We start from the raw sequence: 20,003 nt of genomic DNA on the forward strand, positions 1-20,003 counted from the left end.
TTATAAATTTGAGTGAAATAAGTTAACCCATTTTAAAATGAAGTAAATTGGTTCAAAGTCTAGTGAACTGTTATCTTAAAAGTTTTGGATATAAACTAATAAATACAAATTTTTTTATTAAAAACTATGGTAAAAACATTTTAATATGTTTTTTATTTTTGGATTAAAATTTATTTTTATTTCACTGATCTCAATGTATTTTTTTTTAATTTTTGACAATTGAGAATAGTTTTGCTTATACTTGTGCCATCCAAAATAATTTTATAGATAGTTTCTTAAATTATTACAACTAAATAAAAAAAATAGTAAAACTTATAGTACCTTCCGGATACTATTTTTTTATATTTGAAACAATTGTTATCGTTATTTTTATGCCAATAAATAATAAAATTAGTAATTTAATTAAAAAAAGATGTTAATATCTTTTAATCTTTAAAATATTAAATGAATTATAACTGTTAATTAAAAAAATATAAAAAATATTTTCTTAAATTAACGTAATAACAAGCACTAAAAAAGATTTGTGGTTAAATTTTATTTTAAAATCATTAAAATATAAATAAATAAATTTTTGTTATTTTTTTTACACTATATTTCTTCTAATCAAATTCTTGATTAAAGATGTGATTCAAATAATTTCTTATGAACACATTTTCATTTTTCACAACTATGATCACATGGATAGATTCATGAACCAAACCCTCTTTCAGAATCATCTATCAAATAAAATAGCCAAGCTTAATTCTGCCTCAAATTCATATATATCTTTACATAGGTGATCATAATTTTTTTTACTCCCTAGGTCCCTTTAAATCAAATCTTTGATTATGAGTATAATAATTTGATTTTAAATTTTATTTTTCTGACCTAAAAGTTATGCCTTACTTCTTCATTCTTATTAATGTACCTTAGTAACAATGTATGCATTTATGAACAATGTATGCTGTCTTTTATTTACTAATTTTTTAAATTTTAAAACACATTGATCTTTTCCACGAACTTCATGGCTTACACAGGGGTTCAAGCAATAGATGAGGCAAAAAGACCTTTGGGCGTTACAAGGTAATATCAACTTAATAGTTTAAACTTTCATGTATTGTATATAAATATGGATTATGTTTTTTAGGTCATACTTCCTACATTTTAGTACAAGGTAACGGAGGATTGTGCGACATCATTCATGAAATGTAATAAGCATGTAAATTCTTGAAGTCACGTTATGTACATTAATGTCTAGTCACTATAAACAATTTAATCATCCTCCATGACTAACAAACAATAATTAAAAGATAATCTTTTACACTGCCTAAATATTGATAGTTTAGTCTTAATCTATTAATTTAACTATAACATATAATTTCTAATAGAATACAAGTTTAGATGTTTGATTTGGCAACTTCTAAAGTTTTTTCTATATTATATTAAAATGATATTGTTATTATCATAGTTTTAAATATCGAATATAGCGATTTAGGGAGAAAAAATGAGTAGCAATCCATGTTATAATAAATATAGACTTTTTTTAGTATATTTTCACACTAATATGACATTGTCCACCTTAAACCTAAACTTTTATGATTTTATTTTTGAACATAAACTAAAAGATCTTATATTAATAGAGATATCTACCATCCTTATATGTTTTTGATATTTTCTAATTTTAACAAATGTAGGACTTTGTTCTTACATCTTAACAATCTTCATCTCGAATGAAGTCCTCTAACATTTACCCTGGAGGAGCTCTCACTCTCTATTGACCTTCGAGGTGTCCTCACTCTCTCCTAAAGGTTCACTTGCACTGGACCCTCTCTTGAGAACGTACGTTCATTAGTGTGCATACCCACGTCCATATGATACTGTTTGGAGATCCAAACTTTAATATCACTTATTGTAATAAGTATAGATAATAGATCAGAACTATATACATGAATTAGTGTCAATGAGTTAATCTATCTAAATTAAATATAAATACCTAAATATGGGTTAATAACTAGTATAATATAAAGATTTAGTTATAATTTTACTCTTAAATTTAATTTATATGCACTTCTTTTAGTTAATTAAGTCTATTTTTAAAATTTAACAAATTTAGTCCTTATTGATTTTTTCTATCTAAAATTTCTAAATTCTCATTTTTGTGCTCAATATTTTTATAAATTAAATTATTATATTTTTAAATTTTAAGCTAACAAAGTAAATTATCAAATTTCTTATAAATAAATAAAATCTCAAAATTTTCTTCTTCTAATCCTAATATCATATCTTATAAAATCTTTTAAATTTTATAAAATACTTATTAATTTTTAAATTAAAAACATTTTTTTGAAATTAAGATTAGTCTTCTTAAAGTATATTCTATTTTATAGATTATTTGTCATTTCATGAAAAATTTTATTTATATATTAATGTTGTTTGCAAAAATAATTATAAAAAATAGCTCATTTAATACTTTTATCTCGGATCTCTTCATTTCATAGACGATCTTTTACATGTAATTTTTAAATTTCTAATCATAATTTACATATTTTATTTTTTTTCCTATTTATAAAAAATATTTTTTAATTTTATTTTTAAGTAATACACATGATATATAAAGGAAATATACTTATATGATTTTAAATTTTTAATAATTAAGAAAAAGAAAAAGGAATACCAATGAACATATTGATTTTGTCATTTGTTTAAAAGAAAAATCTTAAATATGGCTAAAATTAAATTGTATATAAGTAAAAAAAATAAAAAGGAAATATATAATAATTAAATTTTACAATAAACTTTTAAAAATTCAAAAGAATTAGTTTAAAATTATAAATATTGATTTGAATAATTTTTACATTAAACTATGAATTAAATAATGATAAAATAATACATCATAAGGAGAAATTCGGCACAATAAAAAAATACTCTCTTGCATAGAAGTTAAGATTTAAATTTACAATGTACATTGCACTTTGGTTGCACTTATATAAACACTAGTTTATAATCAAAGACATGAAAAAAAAATTCTCCAAAAAAAAAGGTGTAATTAGTTGAATCAAACTCACATCAATGAGCTCAATTACTTAAAAACTTTCTCACCTCAGGAATGGTAAGTAAATGTGGCTAAGTTTAAAGCATTAATCAGATGAACTAATTAACCAATGCAACCTCCTTTAGACTATGTGGATATAAAAATAAAGGGCAAGTAAAATAGGAAGAAGAATAAGAGTAGCACAGTGTACCAAGTAAAGCACATCTATGCAATAGTGGGTTGACTTAATCTAAACAAGTTGTTGTATAAATTCCGCGTGCCAAGCGTCCATCAAACATTTGGCAAATTCTGAGCCAACTTTCTTCAATAACTTTCTATTAACTGTGCCGAACGGTAGCAGACGATATTAAGTAATCCATGTTCGGCCAATTGACGTGTGATAGATTTTATCATTTCGAGGAGGAGTTATATCGGTAAATTACTACAAGTAAAATTACTCTTTTAACACCTTCCTTAACATATTTTTCATCTCTAATAAATTTTATCTTTTCAAAATTAGTTAACTTAATAAATTATAATAAATTACATTACTCTTCTAATATAATTTTTTAATAAATTTTTATATGATAAATTTTACCTTTTAAAAATAAGTCAAATTGATAAATTATAACAAGCAATATTATTTTTTTAAATATACTTTTAACAAATATTTTTGTATAATAGATTTTATCTTTTCAAAAATGAGTCAGGTTGATAAATTATGAATTTTGTTAATATCAATATAATAATAAAATTTTATTAGAAAAAGAATTATTTATTATATTTTTATAACTTTAATATAATTATATTTTTTTTATAAAAATTTCTATTTATAAATGTTTAAACTCAGTCTTAAGGGTTAAAATTAATAAAACTCAAATTATAACAAGTAACTTTATTCTCTTAATACATTTTTTTAACAAATATTCAAGTTCATAAATTATATCGAGCAACGTTACTCTCTACTCTTTAACAAATATTTCTGTGTGATAGATTTTATCTTTTCAATAATGAATAAGGTTGATAAATTTTGATAAGCAACCTACTCTTTTAATACATTCTTTAACAAATATTTCTATGTGATAGATTTTATCTTTTCAAGAATGAGACAAGTTGATAAATTATAACGAGCAATGTTACTTTTTTTAATATACTCTTTAACACATATTTCTGTGTGATAGATTTTATCTTTTCAAAAATGAGTCAGGTTGATAAATTATAATGAGTAACATTACTCTTTTAATACATTATCTAACACATATTTCACTCATAATTAAAATTATATGAATATCACTCTTTTTAACACATAATTTACTGAGTCTCACTCTTTTTAACTTTAAATTAATAATTTTTGTAATTGTCAATAAATTTTAATTAATAGTAGAATATATATTTGAAAGTGTGTGTTAAGGAGTGTATTGCTAATATTACTTAATTATAAGTGATAAAGTTTGAAAGGTGAAGAGTAACATATTCTTTATTATTAATTAATAATTATATGAAAATTTTTAATTCTTAAATTAATATATTTTAGTATATTTTATACTTTTTAATAAATTTTAGTTAACAATGAAAGGTGTATTACTAATTTTTTTAATTTAAAATTATGAGTTTTATTCTTTTTAATTTTTAACTAATAATAAAGTATGTGTTAAAAATATATTGATAGCATTCTATGAAACAAACACAAGCTTTCTTGCTTTATAGCATATGAAACAATAGACTGCTAGTCAGTAACTAAAATACCGTGGGCGAGACGGAGAGATGATTCCAATATTTGGACTCTATTATTTTCTACCTTTTAATTAACATTTAGCATTTAGATAAAGACCAACACATACTTGAATAGTTAGGATTTTCAAAATTTTAACACTATTACTCATTTAGAAATCTTGGATAATTATTGACTAATTTGGTAGGAACACAATTCAAGAATATGATTAATTATTATTAAAAAGAATATATTCTCAATTGGGCAAGGTCATCAAATAGACCTCATGAGAATGGAAACAATCAATCCATTAAAATATGATAAGCATAATGATTTATAAATATTTTAGAATGTAAATTTCGTGTCTCTTCCAAATTTTTATTAGCTACTAAAATATTGGATATAACTCTCTATTTAACACAAAAGAAAAAAAATTGATTAAGAGTTAATATTCTAGTAAAATATAATGTATAATAATAAGTTATAAAATTGTTAATTTTGTAATTTTCTTTATCAGGTAGAACAACATTTTATATAAAATTGTACTATCTTCAGTTTAGCAAAATTAAATTAAGAAATAGATGAGAAGGAAAAGTTATGAAAGAAATGAAATAATGGCCATAAGGAGTATGGAAAACACATAGGAAAAACAGGGCATTAAAACCTGAATGTTACAATAAATAAAAGCCAATAAATGCAATTAAGTAAATGATTTTCAACAGTGTAGAGAGGTGCAAAGGAAGGAAGTGAGCTCCAAACAATAACGGTTGGAGATTCTGACCTTTCACTTGTGTGAGCTTAGAAGCAAGACAATTTAAGGGATAGTTTGGGTGTTTCAGTTTTTGGTTTGCCATATCTGGTATTCCCCGCAAGCCTAGAGATCCTCAAAACAACCCCAAATCTTGGCCATCCAAAGGAACACCGAATTGTTCTCAACAAAGTACACGTGCTTCCTATCATTCCTTGCCCCTTCACTTTTTTGCTTTTCTTTTTTATTAAATTAAATACCCTTTTAATCTATTTTATTTTTCTTCCATTCCATGCATGGATTTCTCCTCCAACTACAACACCACCAACAAGAGAGAACCATAGATAGAGAGAGAAAGAGAGTGATGGTTAGTTCTGGTTGTTCTTAAGGGCCTGTTCAGTGCCACCACTAGTAGCAACAAACAACCCATACCCTTCTCTTAAAAAATTTGATTTTTCTAATGCTTACCCATTAAATTTGTTTACTTGGGAAACGCAAATTAAGGGGTCTCTTCTCTTGTGCTTTTTTTGTGGGTCTGATCTTTGTACTTATAGAACTGTCACATCTGAACGCTTTGATTCTCTTCTGATCATCACCTGGTTAAAAGCAAGAAGCTTCGTGATCTATATTTTCTTTTGAACTCGATCTGAATTTGTCTCTTAGCTCTTTCTCTCTACCCCTTCTGCCTGTGCCTTCTTCCTTCAATCAACCCTTCACACACCATGATCATGGAATGTGCATAGTCCTTCTTGCGGATTTCGAGGTAAGTGGTGTTACAATTTGCTGATCTTGTTTTCTTATTTGGATCAGATTCATTGTTCATTACTTGATATCGATAATCAATGGAGGAGAGGAAGTTTGTGTGCAAGTATTGTAGCAAGAGGTTCCCTTGCGGCAAGTCTTTGGGTGGCCACATCAGGACCCATATGAGTGAACATTCAACTCAAGGCAATGATAATGGCAATGCTGCTAATGCTACGGCCAAGTTTGATCCTGGGAGAAAGAGGAAGAGGGATTTGGAGTCTGAAGTTGTTGATGGTGGCAACATCATTTATGGCCTAAGAGAGAACCCAAAGAAGACCACGAGGTTTGTTCACTCTAATGCGACTTTGCAACTTGACAAGTTCTGCAAAGAATGTGGCAAAGGTTTTCCATCGTTGAAAGCTCTCTGTGGCCACATGGCTTGTCACTCTGAAAAGGACAAGGGAACCAATAATAATAATAATCACAGGTTTGAGAACAATTCTGAGAAGCACAAGTTGGTTTTGGATAGTCAATCTGATACTGAAACTTCTGCTCCTACAAGGAGATCCAAGAGAATGAGGTTCAAGACCCTTAGCAATCAACCTCCTTCTTCTTCTGTGTCTGAGGTTGAGCAAGAACAAGAAGAGGTGGCTAGGTGCTTGATGTTGTTGTCCAAGGATTCCACCCACAAGGGTCGTTTTGCTTTGGTCACAGAGTCTTCTGATAACAACTCGGTTGTTCTTGAGGCTAAATCACCTTCTCTTGATACCAAGGTGACTGTGAATAACGGTAAGAATTTTGTGCCTAGTGCTTATGAGCTTGTGGACAAGAAGAAGCTGCTGCAGCACAAGGACATGAAGTTGAAGTTGAAGTTGAAATCTGCTGAGATTGGTTATGATTCTGATAATTCAGATTCTGGGTACTTCAGATACGGTCCTAAGAAGGTTGACTCTGATGGTTCAAATGAAGGGGTTTTCAGGAATGAAGTTAAGTCTTCAAAAGTTGGGTACTTTTCTGGGTTTGAGGACTATGATGTTGAATCTAGGAAGTTGCTGAGCAGAGGAGGAAGCGGGAGCAATGAGTTTAAGAAATTTGTTTTGGAGGATTGGGAGAGTAATAGAGAAGATGGAGCTACAGTTACAAAGAGGTTTGATTCAAGGAAGAAGTCTAATTATGATCCTCTTGGTCAAAATTTTGGTGGGGTTTCTAGCAGGAAGGTAGCAAATGGTTTTACCAATGATGGAATCATTGAGCATGGTGGTAAAGGGTGGAAATATGAGTGCTTGACTAGTGAAAGGGACAATGACTTTGATGATTTGGCTTATGAGAGTGATGAAAACAGCACAGACACTGATTCTTATCCTGCTCCAAAGACACACACTAGCAGGAACCCGAGTGGCAAGAAGTGTAGCAAAGGGAAGAAGAAATTGAAGTCAAAGAAAAGTAAAGCACATGAATGTCCAATTTGCAACAAAATTTTCAGGTCAGGCCAAGCCTTGGGAGGTCACAAAAGATCCCATTTTGTTGGAGGTTCTGATGAGAACACCCTTGTGATAAGACCAGGTGCTGCTTCTGTTCCTTGCCTAATTGATCTCAATCTACCTGCACCTGTTGATGAATAGGGAAAATGGTGTTTTTGCATCATTTTGAAGCATTTGCTGTTGAGGTTGCTGAATGTCTGGAATCATGAAAACGTTTTGTCTTTTATCCCATGTGATGAAAGCAATGACAATGTACAGACAAATGGGTAATTGATTTTTGTTCCTAAGACCTTAGATCTATTATTTCTAGGTGGTACTCGTTTCTTTTCATGTTCATCAAGCATAAAAACTTGCTAGTTTCCCAATTGATTTTTTTTTTTATACTCCTTACAAGTACAACTATACTCTTAAAATTTTATATCATATCTCCTTTCCTGCAAATGTTTTTTAGTTCAATCTTTCGCTGGTTCATTGAAATTTAGATAACATGGCTTTACTAATCGATGGCCAATGTACACATCATGGGCGCCGGCGCATACAATTTTCTTTTCGAGGGGCCAAATATAAAGATAAAAATATATACTTAAAAATCAATATTGTAGATTTAACTAATAATTAAAATACTCATAATAGTTAATACTTATGTAAAATGCAAATTAAAAGTAGAAGAAATATTTTGTTGGGATGACAAAAAAAAGGCCTAATAGAATAACATATTAACACCTCTTTAGAAGAAACTAATTTATTTAATGTATTTTCAAATTAAATAGTATTTTTCTTAAACAATGAGGAGGTTATCAAATAAAAATTATGCATATATTAGTTTTTATATTATTCTTTTAGGCGTACCCGTTATTATACTATGATCTGCCCTTGATACCTATTATCCATGATGATAATCATGTACTTAAGTAATAGTTCTTAATTTAAAACCCAGAGTACAGTTCTGAGTTCCACTTTGCAATCTATGACTTGACCTTTGGGAGGCATGAATATGGAGAAAGGATCATAGTTTCTCTTTCTCTCTCCTCAGCGACCAAAACTTGCTTTTTGGTTACGTGTTGTTATTAAAGACGGGGAACCAACGCCTTTAATGCTATGGAAGTGGTTAAAAACGAAAAATTGTCCTTAGAGGTGGGAGAAGCATTCCCAAGGTTAAAAGATGGTAATGGTTTTCTTAAATTTAAATAAACAATACTAATGTTATTTATTTTTGAAACTTAGCTACAACATAGGAATGTCTAGTGCCCAAGTAGTTACTCTTAACATAGAACTAAGCACTATGGTCAACCCATTATGCCCGTGATATGTGCAGCGTTTTGGAAGGTGAAGTCCAAGAGAAGGGTGCATAGTTCCCACACCAAAAAAGCTTCTTTTGACTAGTCCTATTCCTTTGCCACTGAAAAAGATTAAGTGGTTGTTGGATTATTCTTTAGGTTGAAGATTTGAGGAGAGATAATTAGTTTGTAGAACTATGAGGAAATAAGTTTCTTTATTATTGAAGATAAATTTTGTGGGTTGAGGTGGTTGTGAGGTCACCTACTAGTTAAGGTAGCAAAACTTATAATTGCTCCATGTATACCTTTCTAACACAGAGATCTTAATAGCATGAGAATTTGTGTGCCTTTTTCCTCATGTCGATTCCCTTATATTTTGTTGCCTATTCAATTCTATTAGTCCTAGAGACGTATGAGAGGACCACTTGTATTTTACTAGCTGTTGGTCACATGTGGGGTTAATTAGGTAGAATCCAGATGCACTCAAGAAGAATCAAACCCGTATATTAACAAAATTATATGCTCGTATGGGATGTGGAATCATTGTGAGGGAAAGAACAACACAAGGGGTGCCTTAAATTGTGCAAATAGATTGATGAGTAATTAAGAGAAAGCTATAATTTTTTAAGCTCTTTCCCCTCTTAGAAATCCAATTAAATGATGAATCAAGGAAACAAATTAATGGCTGATTAGTCCAAATAATATAAGTGTTATTCTTTTTAAGTAAAATCTCATATTCAAGTCTTCACATAAAGAAAAAAAATCTCACATAGAAAGTTAATTCTATGTGAATGCTTTTAACTTTGAACAAAAGTACTTTCTAAACAAATTAAGAAAATAAATTTGACCCAACTTTCATTTGGGTTAATTTTTGGGTCATATAATCAGTTTTTTAATGGGTAGTGTGAAATGAAAAAATGGGTAAAAAAAAAGAAGTGGTCATAGACGTCAAGTATATTGCTTTGTGAAATTGGAACTGAAAAATGATCAGTGCTTATTTCAATAAGTTGGTCATGAGTGGTTCAGAGAGTCATCATGCTTAAGTGAACGAGGACAAGTGTTGTCTCTGTTACTCATAAAAGTAAATGCTAAACAGGCAACTTTTCTGACTTTGTTCTTGCTAAGACAAAAATGTGTACAGTGCTAGTTGAGATTTTGCATTGCTTTAGCTGGCCCCTTCCAGTGGGAATCACAAATCACAAAGCCATTGCACTTTGTCAATTAATTGACTCAAGTTATCACCAGTGGTAGTTTCGATTTGGGATCAAAACAACTGATTCCCCCTTATTGGAACATTTTTCAGTGCTGAAATAAGGTGAGTGGAGCATGTGTGAGTACCCTATTTGTAGAAAAAAGCATTATGTCAATGTTAATGTCTCATGGAAGAAAAAGGTTACACAGGGTATTCTTGCTTTTCAGGATGCAGATAAGGTTTGAGTTTACAAGGAATGTGTGTGTTTCCATTTTTATTATTTCTCTTTGGTTTTTATTATCAACTTTTCTGCAAGCCGCGGTTTCTATGTTAATTGTGGAAGCAAGAATATTGTCCTTTGTGTTATGAAACAGCATGCTCACTGGTTTGTGTATAATGCATACAGTGTGGGAATTAGGTAAAGAATCATCATGGAGATATAGCAAGGAAATTTTTATTGATAAAAAGAGAAACTATTAATTTTTTAAAAATACTTTTATTCTATGGAGATATAGCAAGAAAATTTTACTTAAATAAAGCACTCGTAATATTAAATTAATCTACTACCAAATCAACACTGATTTTTTGAGCAATTTTCTCTTAATGTATGCAACTAAAACATTTCTAAACAAGTCATTTTTTATTTTAATGAGAAGTAGAGTTTTAAAAAAATTTATTGTAAAAAAGAAAGAGAAAAAAAGGAGGTTTTATATAGGCGCATAACACGTACCAAGACAAATCATGCTACCACCACATGCAAAATTTCACAGTCAAAGGATAATGGGAGATTTAAAGAAATTGAGAAAAAAAAACACAGAAAAACAAAAAAGAAAGAAGAAGATACACACAGCACAATACAAGTCAAAGGTTGTTAAAAGAAATTAAAATATTAGGAATGGGGAATTTAAAGGAGATAAGGAAAAATAACTAAAAAGGAAACAAAAGAAAATGGAATTTAAATTAGTTTTTTTATTATAAAAATAATAAGCATGTAGTAAGTAAAAGAGTAAGAATCTAAAATTCCATAAAATAAAATAAAAGAGTCAGAATCTACAAAATATTTGGCAAAATAAATTAATAAGAGTTGTTAAAACATTTTATGTGGGGAGAGGGAGACATGGTCGTGTAACCCACTTCTTCACTCCTTACTTGGAAATAATTTACTTAAAGAGGAAAGTTAATAGGAAGTAAAAGACTTTACATAATTTTTTTCTTAAGAAAATTATAAAAACAAGTATATAGCAAATAAAAGATGAATCAAAATCCACAAAATATTTGGAGAAATAAATTAAAAGTTAATAAAATATCCCATATAATTAATAAATTGTCCCATTTATATTAATATGTCTGAATATTTTTTTGTGAAGAATATGTGAGTAGCATGTTTTCTTGCTTAAAATGTGGAATTGGAAAGGAATTCATGGTGGGGAGGAAATTCTTATGAGGTTATGGAGGCGCATTTATATATGAGAGCTAAGGTGATTAAGACAATGGCCATTATAGCATTTTTGGGTAGAAAAGAAGGCCACACAATGGAGTTTTGTGTTGACCTAACCGTATACAACGGCAAGTATGTGGGCCTTAAGATCCAATCAAAGTGGGCTAAAAAATGGTGAAATTGTTGGAATGATGAATGAATTTGGAAGCCAATTAGAGTAATTGAGTTGTATCATTCTTCCCCCTATTCACCCGGGAAGCACCTGTTTGATATGACAATTCCCCCACTTCCAATTTTTACTCTCTTTCATTCAGATTAAGAGAAATATTTGGCATAGAACCCGTGGATATTTCCACACAAACACACAACATATAGATGTGTTATTGATATGATATTCAAATGTAATATAAAAATTAACTTGTATTGAAATACAAATACAAATGATCCAATACTATGCATAGCCAATAATTCAATAATCATACAATAACTTTATATAGTGGTAGCTTTTATAGCCCAAAGGTTTATTGGATTTATTTCAGGTTAGCAGTTAAGAGAGTGATTTTCTAATACTAGTAAAGGCCCTCCAATACTAAAGCTAGTAGATATTCTAATAAAGTAGTAATCTTTGAGTTAGATAGTTTACTTGATGGTGTGAGAGGTGCTAGCTATAATTGGAAGTCACTATCATGATATTTGAGTATAACCAAGAGATTATCCAAGTAGAAAGTGGACCATTTAATTGTGAATATTCTAAGATTTTTAATGTGAGAAGTTTGAGTTGGTGGCAAGAATTCTCTACTTTTGAGTATAAGGAATACTATAGGTGTGTAGAGCTAAGGGGGTATTGGCACTCTAATGGCTCATTGGCCCAATAAAAAGGTTGGGCTGTCAAAGTTGTCTTAAGGATTGTTTTAATAGATTGGGCCTAATGTGTCAGGGTTGCTTTTGCCCCTCTTTTACTGTTTTTTGTTTTCTGGGTTTAAAAAATAACCTTGTATTCAAGGTTCCCATCTTCTCTCTAACTTTTGAAAATTATATTAGTTTCTCTCTGTTTCTCTTTTCCAAAATATACCCATCATTTTTCTTCATTTCACAATTGCTGGAAGATCACAAATACCGTCGTCAACTACTGTGGACAAATTGTTTTCTAGTATATGGTAATGCCATTATCATGATGGCCCATCTTTTTAATATTATTTGGAATAATTCTAAATCCTCTTGCTCTTTATTTTTATAAATCCTCCTAGTTACTATATGAGAAAATATTTAATATATTTTATCTTTTTAATACAAATAAGAAATAAACATTTTCATGTAATGCTTGTTTTATGAAGTAATAGGAGAATTATTAGAAGAATTTCGGTTCTTAATCTATTATTTGTGATGAACATGGTGTCTATTGGAAGAGTTTTTGATCCCTAACTAACAATAAAGTTTTTATCACATCCAATGGTTGTCCAAGAAACGAATGGTCGAAAGTAGAGATGGAAGCATGGTAGGTCAGGACAGGTCAGACTTTACTCTAAACAGGCTTGGCCTGTAACATAATTATTAGGCTTGAACCTGACCTATTACCTGTTAAGGGCTTTAGTTTAGACCTGGCCTGGCCTGTTAACAAAACCTGTTACAAAAAAAAAATATTAACAAAAATATAAATATTTTATTATCAAATTAGTTTATATGTTTTTTTAATTTCTATCTATGTTATTAATAATTATTAAATAATTATAATAATATTTATATAATTTTATAAATAATTTTTAAAATATTATTTAAGTATTAATTATAAATATTTTATATTAATAAAATTTATATTTATATTTTGCTTGATTTATTTTTAAAAATTATAAATCCTTCTAGTTACTAGATGAGAAAATATTTAATATATTTTATCTTTTTAATACAAATAAGAAATAAACATTTTCATGTAATACTTGTTTTATAAAATAATAGGATAATTATTAGAAGAATTTTGGTTCTTAATCTATTATTTGTGATGAATATGGTGTCTATTGGAAGAGTTTTGATCCCTAACGAACAATAAAGTTTTTATCACATCTAATGATTGTCCAAGAAATGAATGGTCAAAAGTAGGGATGAAAACAGGCTAGGTCAGGTCAGACTTTACTCTAAACAGGCCTGACCTGTAACATAATTATTAGGCCTGAGCCTGACCTATTACCTGTTAAAGACTTTATTTTAGGTCTGATATAACCTGTTTAACTGGCTTGACCTGGCCTGAAGCCTGTTAATAAAACCTGTTACCAAAAAAAAAAAATATTAACAAAAATATAAATATTTTTTTATCAAATTAGTTTGTATGTTCTTTTAATTTCTATCTATGTTATTAATAATTATTAAATAATTATAATAATATTTATATAATTTTATAAATAATTTTTAAAATATTATTTAAGTATTAATTATAAATATTTTATATTAATAAAATTTATATTTATATTTTTCTTGATTTATTTTTAAAAATTATATAAATAGTAAATATTTTAGTTTTATTTTAGAAACATATTTTGTTTGTTTAAAGACATCTTATATTTAACAAATAAAGTTATAGTAAACACATAAAATTGATAAAAAAAATAAATAACATTCACACAATTTGTTGAATCAATTAAAATAAAATTATTATGTTTTAAAAAATAAATAAATTTAAACTTAATGCAATATATATATATATATATATATATTGCAATAATAATAACTATAAATTAAAAAATAATTACAAAATATTTAATTTTATTTGTTTTATTAATTTGTTATTTTAAATTAACAAATAAACATAAAATTAACTATATTATAATATTAATATAATATAAAAATATTACTGATACAATAAATTAAAACATATACTTATATATTACATATTAACTAATAAATTTAATTAAAACACGTGTAAGTTATAAAAATATATATTATTATATAATTTATTTTTGATTATATTGTTTGTTATATGGTCTGATTATATATATATATATATATATTAATATATATTATAATAAATTTTTATTTTATTTTCTTATCATTTTTTATAAATTTTTCCTTTCAAATAAAATATAATTTATATTTAAATAATTTCTATTTATTATAAATATAAAAAATTATAACATACTATATTAATATAATAATTGAATATTAATAATAATAAAATTAAAAATATGAAAAATTTATTAAAAAAATATTAATATTTTATTTTTAAATTTTAATTCATTTATTCTTTTTCAACTTGTTTAAATATAACAAATATAGTAATTTATGATTAAATAAATTTAGTTTTTAAACACGTGTAATCGTGTATAAATATTTTTAGTTTCAAATATAATATAATTTTTATTTATTATAAATAAAAAACTATAACATAATATATTAATATAAAAATTAAATATTAATACTAATAAAATTAAGAATATAAAAAATAAATTAATATAATATTATTATTTTATTTTTAAATATTAGTTTCTTTAATTTTGATTGCGTTATAATCTTATTCGAAGACTTTGCTATTCTTCAGCTTGTTCAAACAAATACAATAATTTATCTTATATTTATATTTAAAGTAACTATAGCTAATAATAAAACAAGAATAAAAAATAAGTGCGATAACTGTTTTGGCTTAGAGGTATGTAATTGTGCTAGGTTTGTAATTTATTGTGATGTAGTTAATACAATTAATGAAATTTTTTATGATAAATTTTATACCAATAAAATTGTTTAAGAAAAGATAAAAAAAAAATAAAATAAAATTTGTATAATATTAAAAATTTATAATCATTGTTATTGGATAATATTAATAAAAATATAATTATTTTATTATCAAATTAGTTTACATATATTCAAATTTTTACTTGTGTTATTGATAATTATTAAATAATTGTAATTATACAATTTTATAAATAATATTTAAAATATTATTTAAGCATTAATTATAAATATTTTTATATTATAAAATATTTTTATTTTTATTTTTATAATTTAATTTTTTAAAATTATTAAATTATTACATATTTTAATTATTTTTTATGATAATTATATTTTGTTTGTATAAAGACATCTTATATTCAATAAATAAAATTACAGTAAACATATAAAATTGATAACAAAAAATAACACTTACAAAATTTATTGAGTCAGCTAAAAATATTATTATATTTTAAAAAGTAAATAAATATTGTTATTATAAAAATTGTAGAAAAAATATTTATATTATAAAATTTATAGATACAGAAAAATAATATATGAGCATAGGAAGAATTATTAATATTTATATTTAAATTAAAATAACTTATATTTCTAAATTTTTATCTTAATTAAAAAATATGTGATAAAACTTAATATAAAATAACAACAATAATAACTATTAAATTAAAAAAATAATTACAAAACATTAATTTTATTTGTTTCATTAATTTATTATTTTAAATTAACAAATAAACATAAAATTAACTACACTATAACATTAATGTAATATAGAAAATATTACTGATACAATAAATTAAAACATATATTTATATATTACATATAAATTGATAAATTAACTAATAATTTAATTAAAACACGTGTAAATTACAAAAATATATATTATTATATAATTTATTTATAATTATATTATTTATATTATTTTTTACATGGTCTGATAATATATATATATATATATATATATTATAATAAATTTTTTATTTTATTTTGTTATCATTTTTTTATAAATTTTTAGTTTCAAATAAAATATAATTCATATTTAAACAATTTCTATATATTATAAATAAAAATAATTATAACATAATATATTAATATAATAATTAAATAATTAAATTAATAATAATAAAATTAAGAGTATAAAAAATATGTTAATATAATATTATTATATTATTTTTAAATTTTATTTCGTTTAGTTTTGATTACGTCTTATTTTTTTCAAAGACTTAACTATTCTTTAAATATAATAAATATAATAATTTATTATTAAATAAATTTATTATTTAAAAAGTGTAATCATATGTAAATATTTTTAATTTTTAATAGAATATAATTTCTATTTTTTATAATTATAAATAAATAAAATTATAACATAATATGTTAATAACAGAATTAAGAATATAAAAAATATATTATTAAATAACTATTATTTAAATATATTTTGATAGCTCTATTTTTAAATTATATATATAGGCCAGCCTATCAAGATTAACAGACTTTATAAACAGCTCATATCTAGCTTATTTACTTAAACAAACCTTAAAAAAAGTCTAAGTCTAATTTATTTATTAAAATAGTCAGGTCAAACCAGGCTACATGCCTCTCTGTCAGGCAGTCTGACCTATTTCTATTCCTATTTCAAAAATTGAGTACATGCTGAATTATGGTGCAAATCTTGTGCTGTTGGTGGGTCTCGGCCATGACATATTAGACTAATATTAGAGCTCATGGCCCAAAACATAAAAAGAACAATAAAAGAAACTATCAAAATGAATTTAACTTAGTGACTTCTTTGGCTCAAATTAAGTTGAGAAAAAAAATCAAATTTGTTTGTAATTTATATTTTATTTAGCTTTTAATTAGGTTTTTATATTTAAAAAAATTGTAATAAATCGTTATAATTTAAAGATTTTGTAGTCCGAACTTTTGTTTGAGACTAACACCGTTAAAGTGTTAAACACCCGTTATTTTGTTGTTTGCTCAAAATTGAATGTACAGTCCCTAAATCCCCTATGAAAGATACGGCGAAGTTTTATTAAATCTTTTTAAGTAGATGTTAAGAATTACATATATCATTTATCTAAACTTTCGTTGGTGATTTTTGTTGTTTTAATCTTAAAACATATAAAATAAACATTTTCTATTTGAATCACTTGCACGTTTAATTAACACAGTAGTTCTTTCTATTCAAATATGTACTCCTTTTAAAATTTCTTTTGATTATTTTGATTCGTTAAAAATAAATTAACAAATTATTTTTTATCAAATAAAATTTTAATCATATAAATTTGTGTCAGATATTACACTCTAATTACAAAAAATATACAAATGAACTCAACAATTAATTGATTGATCTTTAAGAATAACAAATAAATCACGAGTAAATCATATAAATTTTTAAAATCAAATTAAAACTTCAATTTAAAAAAAAAAAATCCTACATCAATTATTCTAATTTTAATTTTCAATAACAGCAACAATAATGCATTATCTGTTATGTTATAAAATACAATGTTTTAGGGATATGAATCATGCTGCGAGATAGTATCACAATTAATTTATTTTTTCCTAGCTAAAAGAATACTGTTCTATTTATTTGCAATCGTCTTAACGTCAACACTTTAATAAAATATTAAAAAAAATTATCTTTTATCATATTATTAAATTTAAAAATAATGATTATATCTGTTACTATCTTGAATCAATTATAATAATAAAAAGTTAATTTGATAAACAATTTTAAATTTTTATATTATCATCATTCACAAATCACAGTGTTTAATTTAACTTTTCCATAATATATAAAATATTTTATTTCAATCAACCATTTAAATATATATCTTTTATATAATCACTTCAATATTATTCTTAGAATTCAATTCAAAATATTGCTAAATTAAGTGAAATATCATTTTATAATGTATACAATTACCAATTATTCTAGTTTTCACCTTATATAATTATTAATCATTTTATTCCATACTATTACTTACACATTAATTATCTCAACGAACAAATCAACGTAACATGTTGTTAAGTGTAAGTTGAAAATGATATATAGCATTTAATGATAATACGATCGCTTCAAAATTTATTTTTTTTTAAAATTTATTAATTTAGTTCTTAGATAATTTTATTATAAAAAAAAGATATTAAAAAACAGATAAAAATAATCTAATAAGTACCACTATTTAAAATGGATGTATTTAAATAATTTCTCTTCAAAAATAATTTAGAGAACAATTTTTACTACTGCTCTATAAGGTATGAACTGTGAATTTTAAAAAAAAATTATAAATTTTTTATTATAAATAAAAAATAATTTATTATTATATTTACACTTAAATTTATATGTTTAAAATTTAAAATTTTTTTATTATAAACTAAAATTGATTATTTGTTTCATTGAAACTAGAGTTTGTATTTTCTATTAATTAAAATGATTCACATCTAAATGAATTCAATCTTAGAAAATAAAAAAATTTAAAATTATTAATTTTTTATTAATAAAAAAATAGAAAAATATATATAAAAAAGTACTTGCAGATGTTGAATGTGCCAACTTTATTAGTCTAAAAAAGATTAAAAAAACAAAAAAAAAATTATATAATTGTGAGTTGATATTGTTAGGATTTTTAAATTTTTTTTATTAAAATAGGAGGCTAAAAGCCTAGCAATTTTTTTTAAAATTTTAATTTGTGAAAATAATAAATACATAATTATTTTTTTAAAGTCATATTTAATATTATTTTATTCTACAAGTAACTGCTTTAAAAAAATTTAAAATGACGTAGTGTCTCTAAACTTAAATTTTTACAGAAATAAAATTAATTGATAAAAATATTTTTTATATTATTATTAAATCTTATATTTTATATTCAACTTAACACTTAACATCTAATTAACTTCTTTATTATGATAATTAATATTTAAGTGAGAACAAGAACTAAAATAACTAATTATTATATACATTAAGGATTGATAATCATATACGTTGAGAATTAAAATATATTTTATTTAATTTTAAAACCATTTTAATAAATTTTAAAAATAATAATAATTAAAATAATATAATTACATATATTAAGTACTAAAATAATGTTTTGGTTATTATGGTATCTTTTTTTATTAATTTTAAAAGTAATAACATCCAAATTGATAATTTACTTGAATAAGATTTATGTTACTTTTAAAAAAATTGGATTGAGTCATTTTTACGATAAGATACTCTAAAAGTATTCTCCAAATCGCTCCGTAAACTTCTTTCTCTCTTAACGTACTTTTGTTTTTCATTTTACCTAAATTTCGAAATACATACGGGTGTAACGTATACGAGTGGACTGGTTGAAATTTAATAAAAGAAATAGTAAAATTTAATTTTAAAAATTATATTAAGTTCACATAGAGTTATAAGAAAGTAAAATAAAAAAACATAATTAAATTGAATGTACTTAAAAAATTTTAAAAGCTAAAAATGTAAACAAATACTAAAACAAGAGTGAAATGTCTAAAGGATAAAAATAATAAACCAATACAATTGAATTAATAACTTATATAAGAACATCCACCCTTAACATGTTATTTTTATATTTTAGTTTTAATTATAAGAAATAAAAATCCATTTTCATATATTATAATATTTATATTAACAGACCACCTACTCATTGGTGGGAAAATATTTGTACCAAACAATG

General features: G+C 24.9%; 1 protein-coding gene across 1 annotated transcript; it reads left to right on the forward strand.

Moving 5' to 3' along the window:
- The first annotated feature begins 6,311 nt into the window (after positions 1 to 6,311).
- Positions 6,312 to 7,835, forward strand: LOC113870380. The gene is made up of 2 exons (XM_027506976.1): positions 6,312 to 7,318; positions 7,418 to 7,835. Exons 1-2 carry the CDS (start codon positions 6,312 to 6,314, stop codon positions 7,833 to 7,835), a joined length of 1,425 nt encoding a protein of 474 aa, XP_027362777.1.
- The last annotated feature ends 12,168 nt before the right edge of the window (positions 7,836 to 20,003 follow it).

Source organism: Abrus precatorius, unplaced genomic scaffold (assembly GCF_003935025.1).
Source record: "Abrus precatorius isolate BTA unplaced genomic scaffold, Abrus_2018 Scaffold6, whole genome shotgun sequence".
Lineage (NCBI taxonomy): Eukaryota > Viridiplantae > Streptophyta > Magnoliopsida > Fabales > Fabaceae > Abrus > Abrus precatorius.

Excerpts from the sequence above, each read along its gene's own strand:
- LOC113870380 (XM_027506976.1), top strand. The coding sequence starts at position 6,312 with ATGGAGGAGAGGAAGTTTGTGTGCAAGTATTGTAGCAAGAGGTTCCCT. Across the intron at positions 7,319-7,417 it reads AAGAAATTTGTTTTGGAGGA|TTCTAGCAGGAAGGTAGCAA; the intron begins TTGGGAGAGTAA and ends TTTTGGTGGGGT.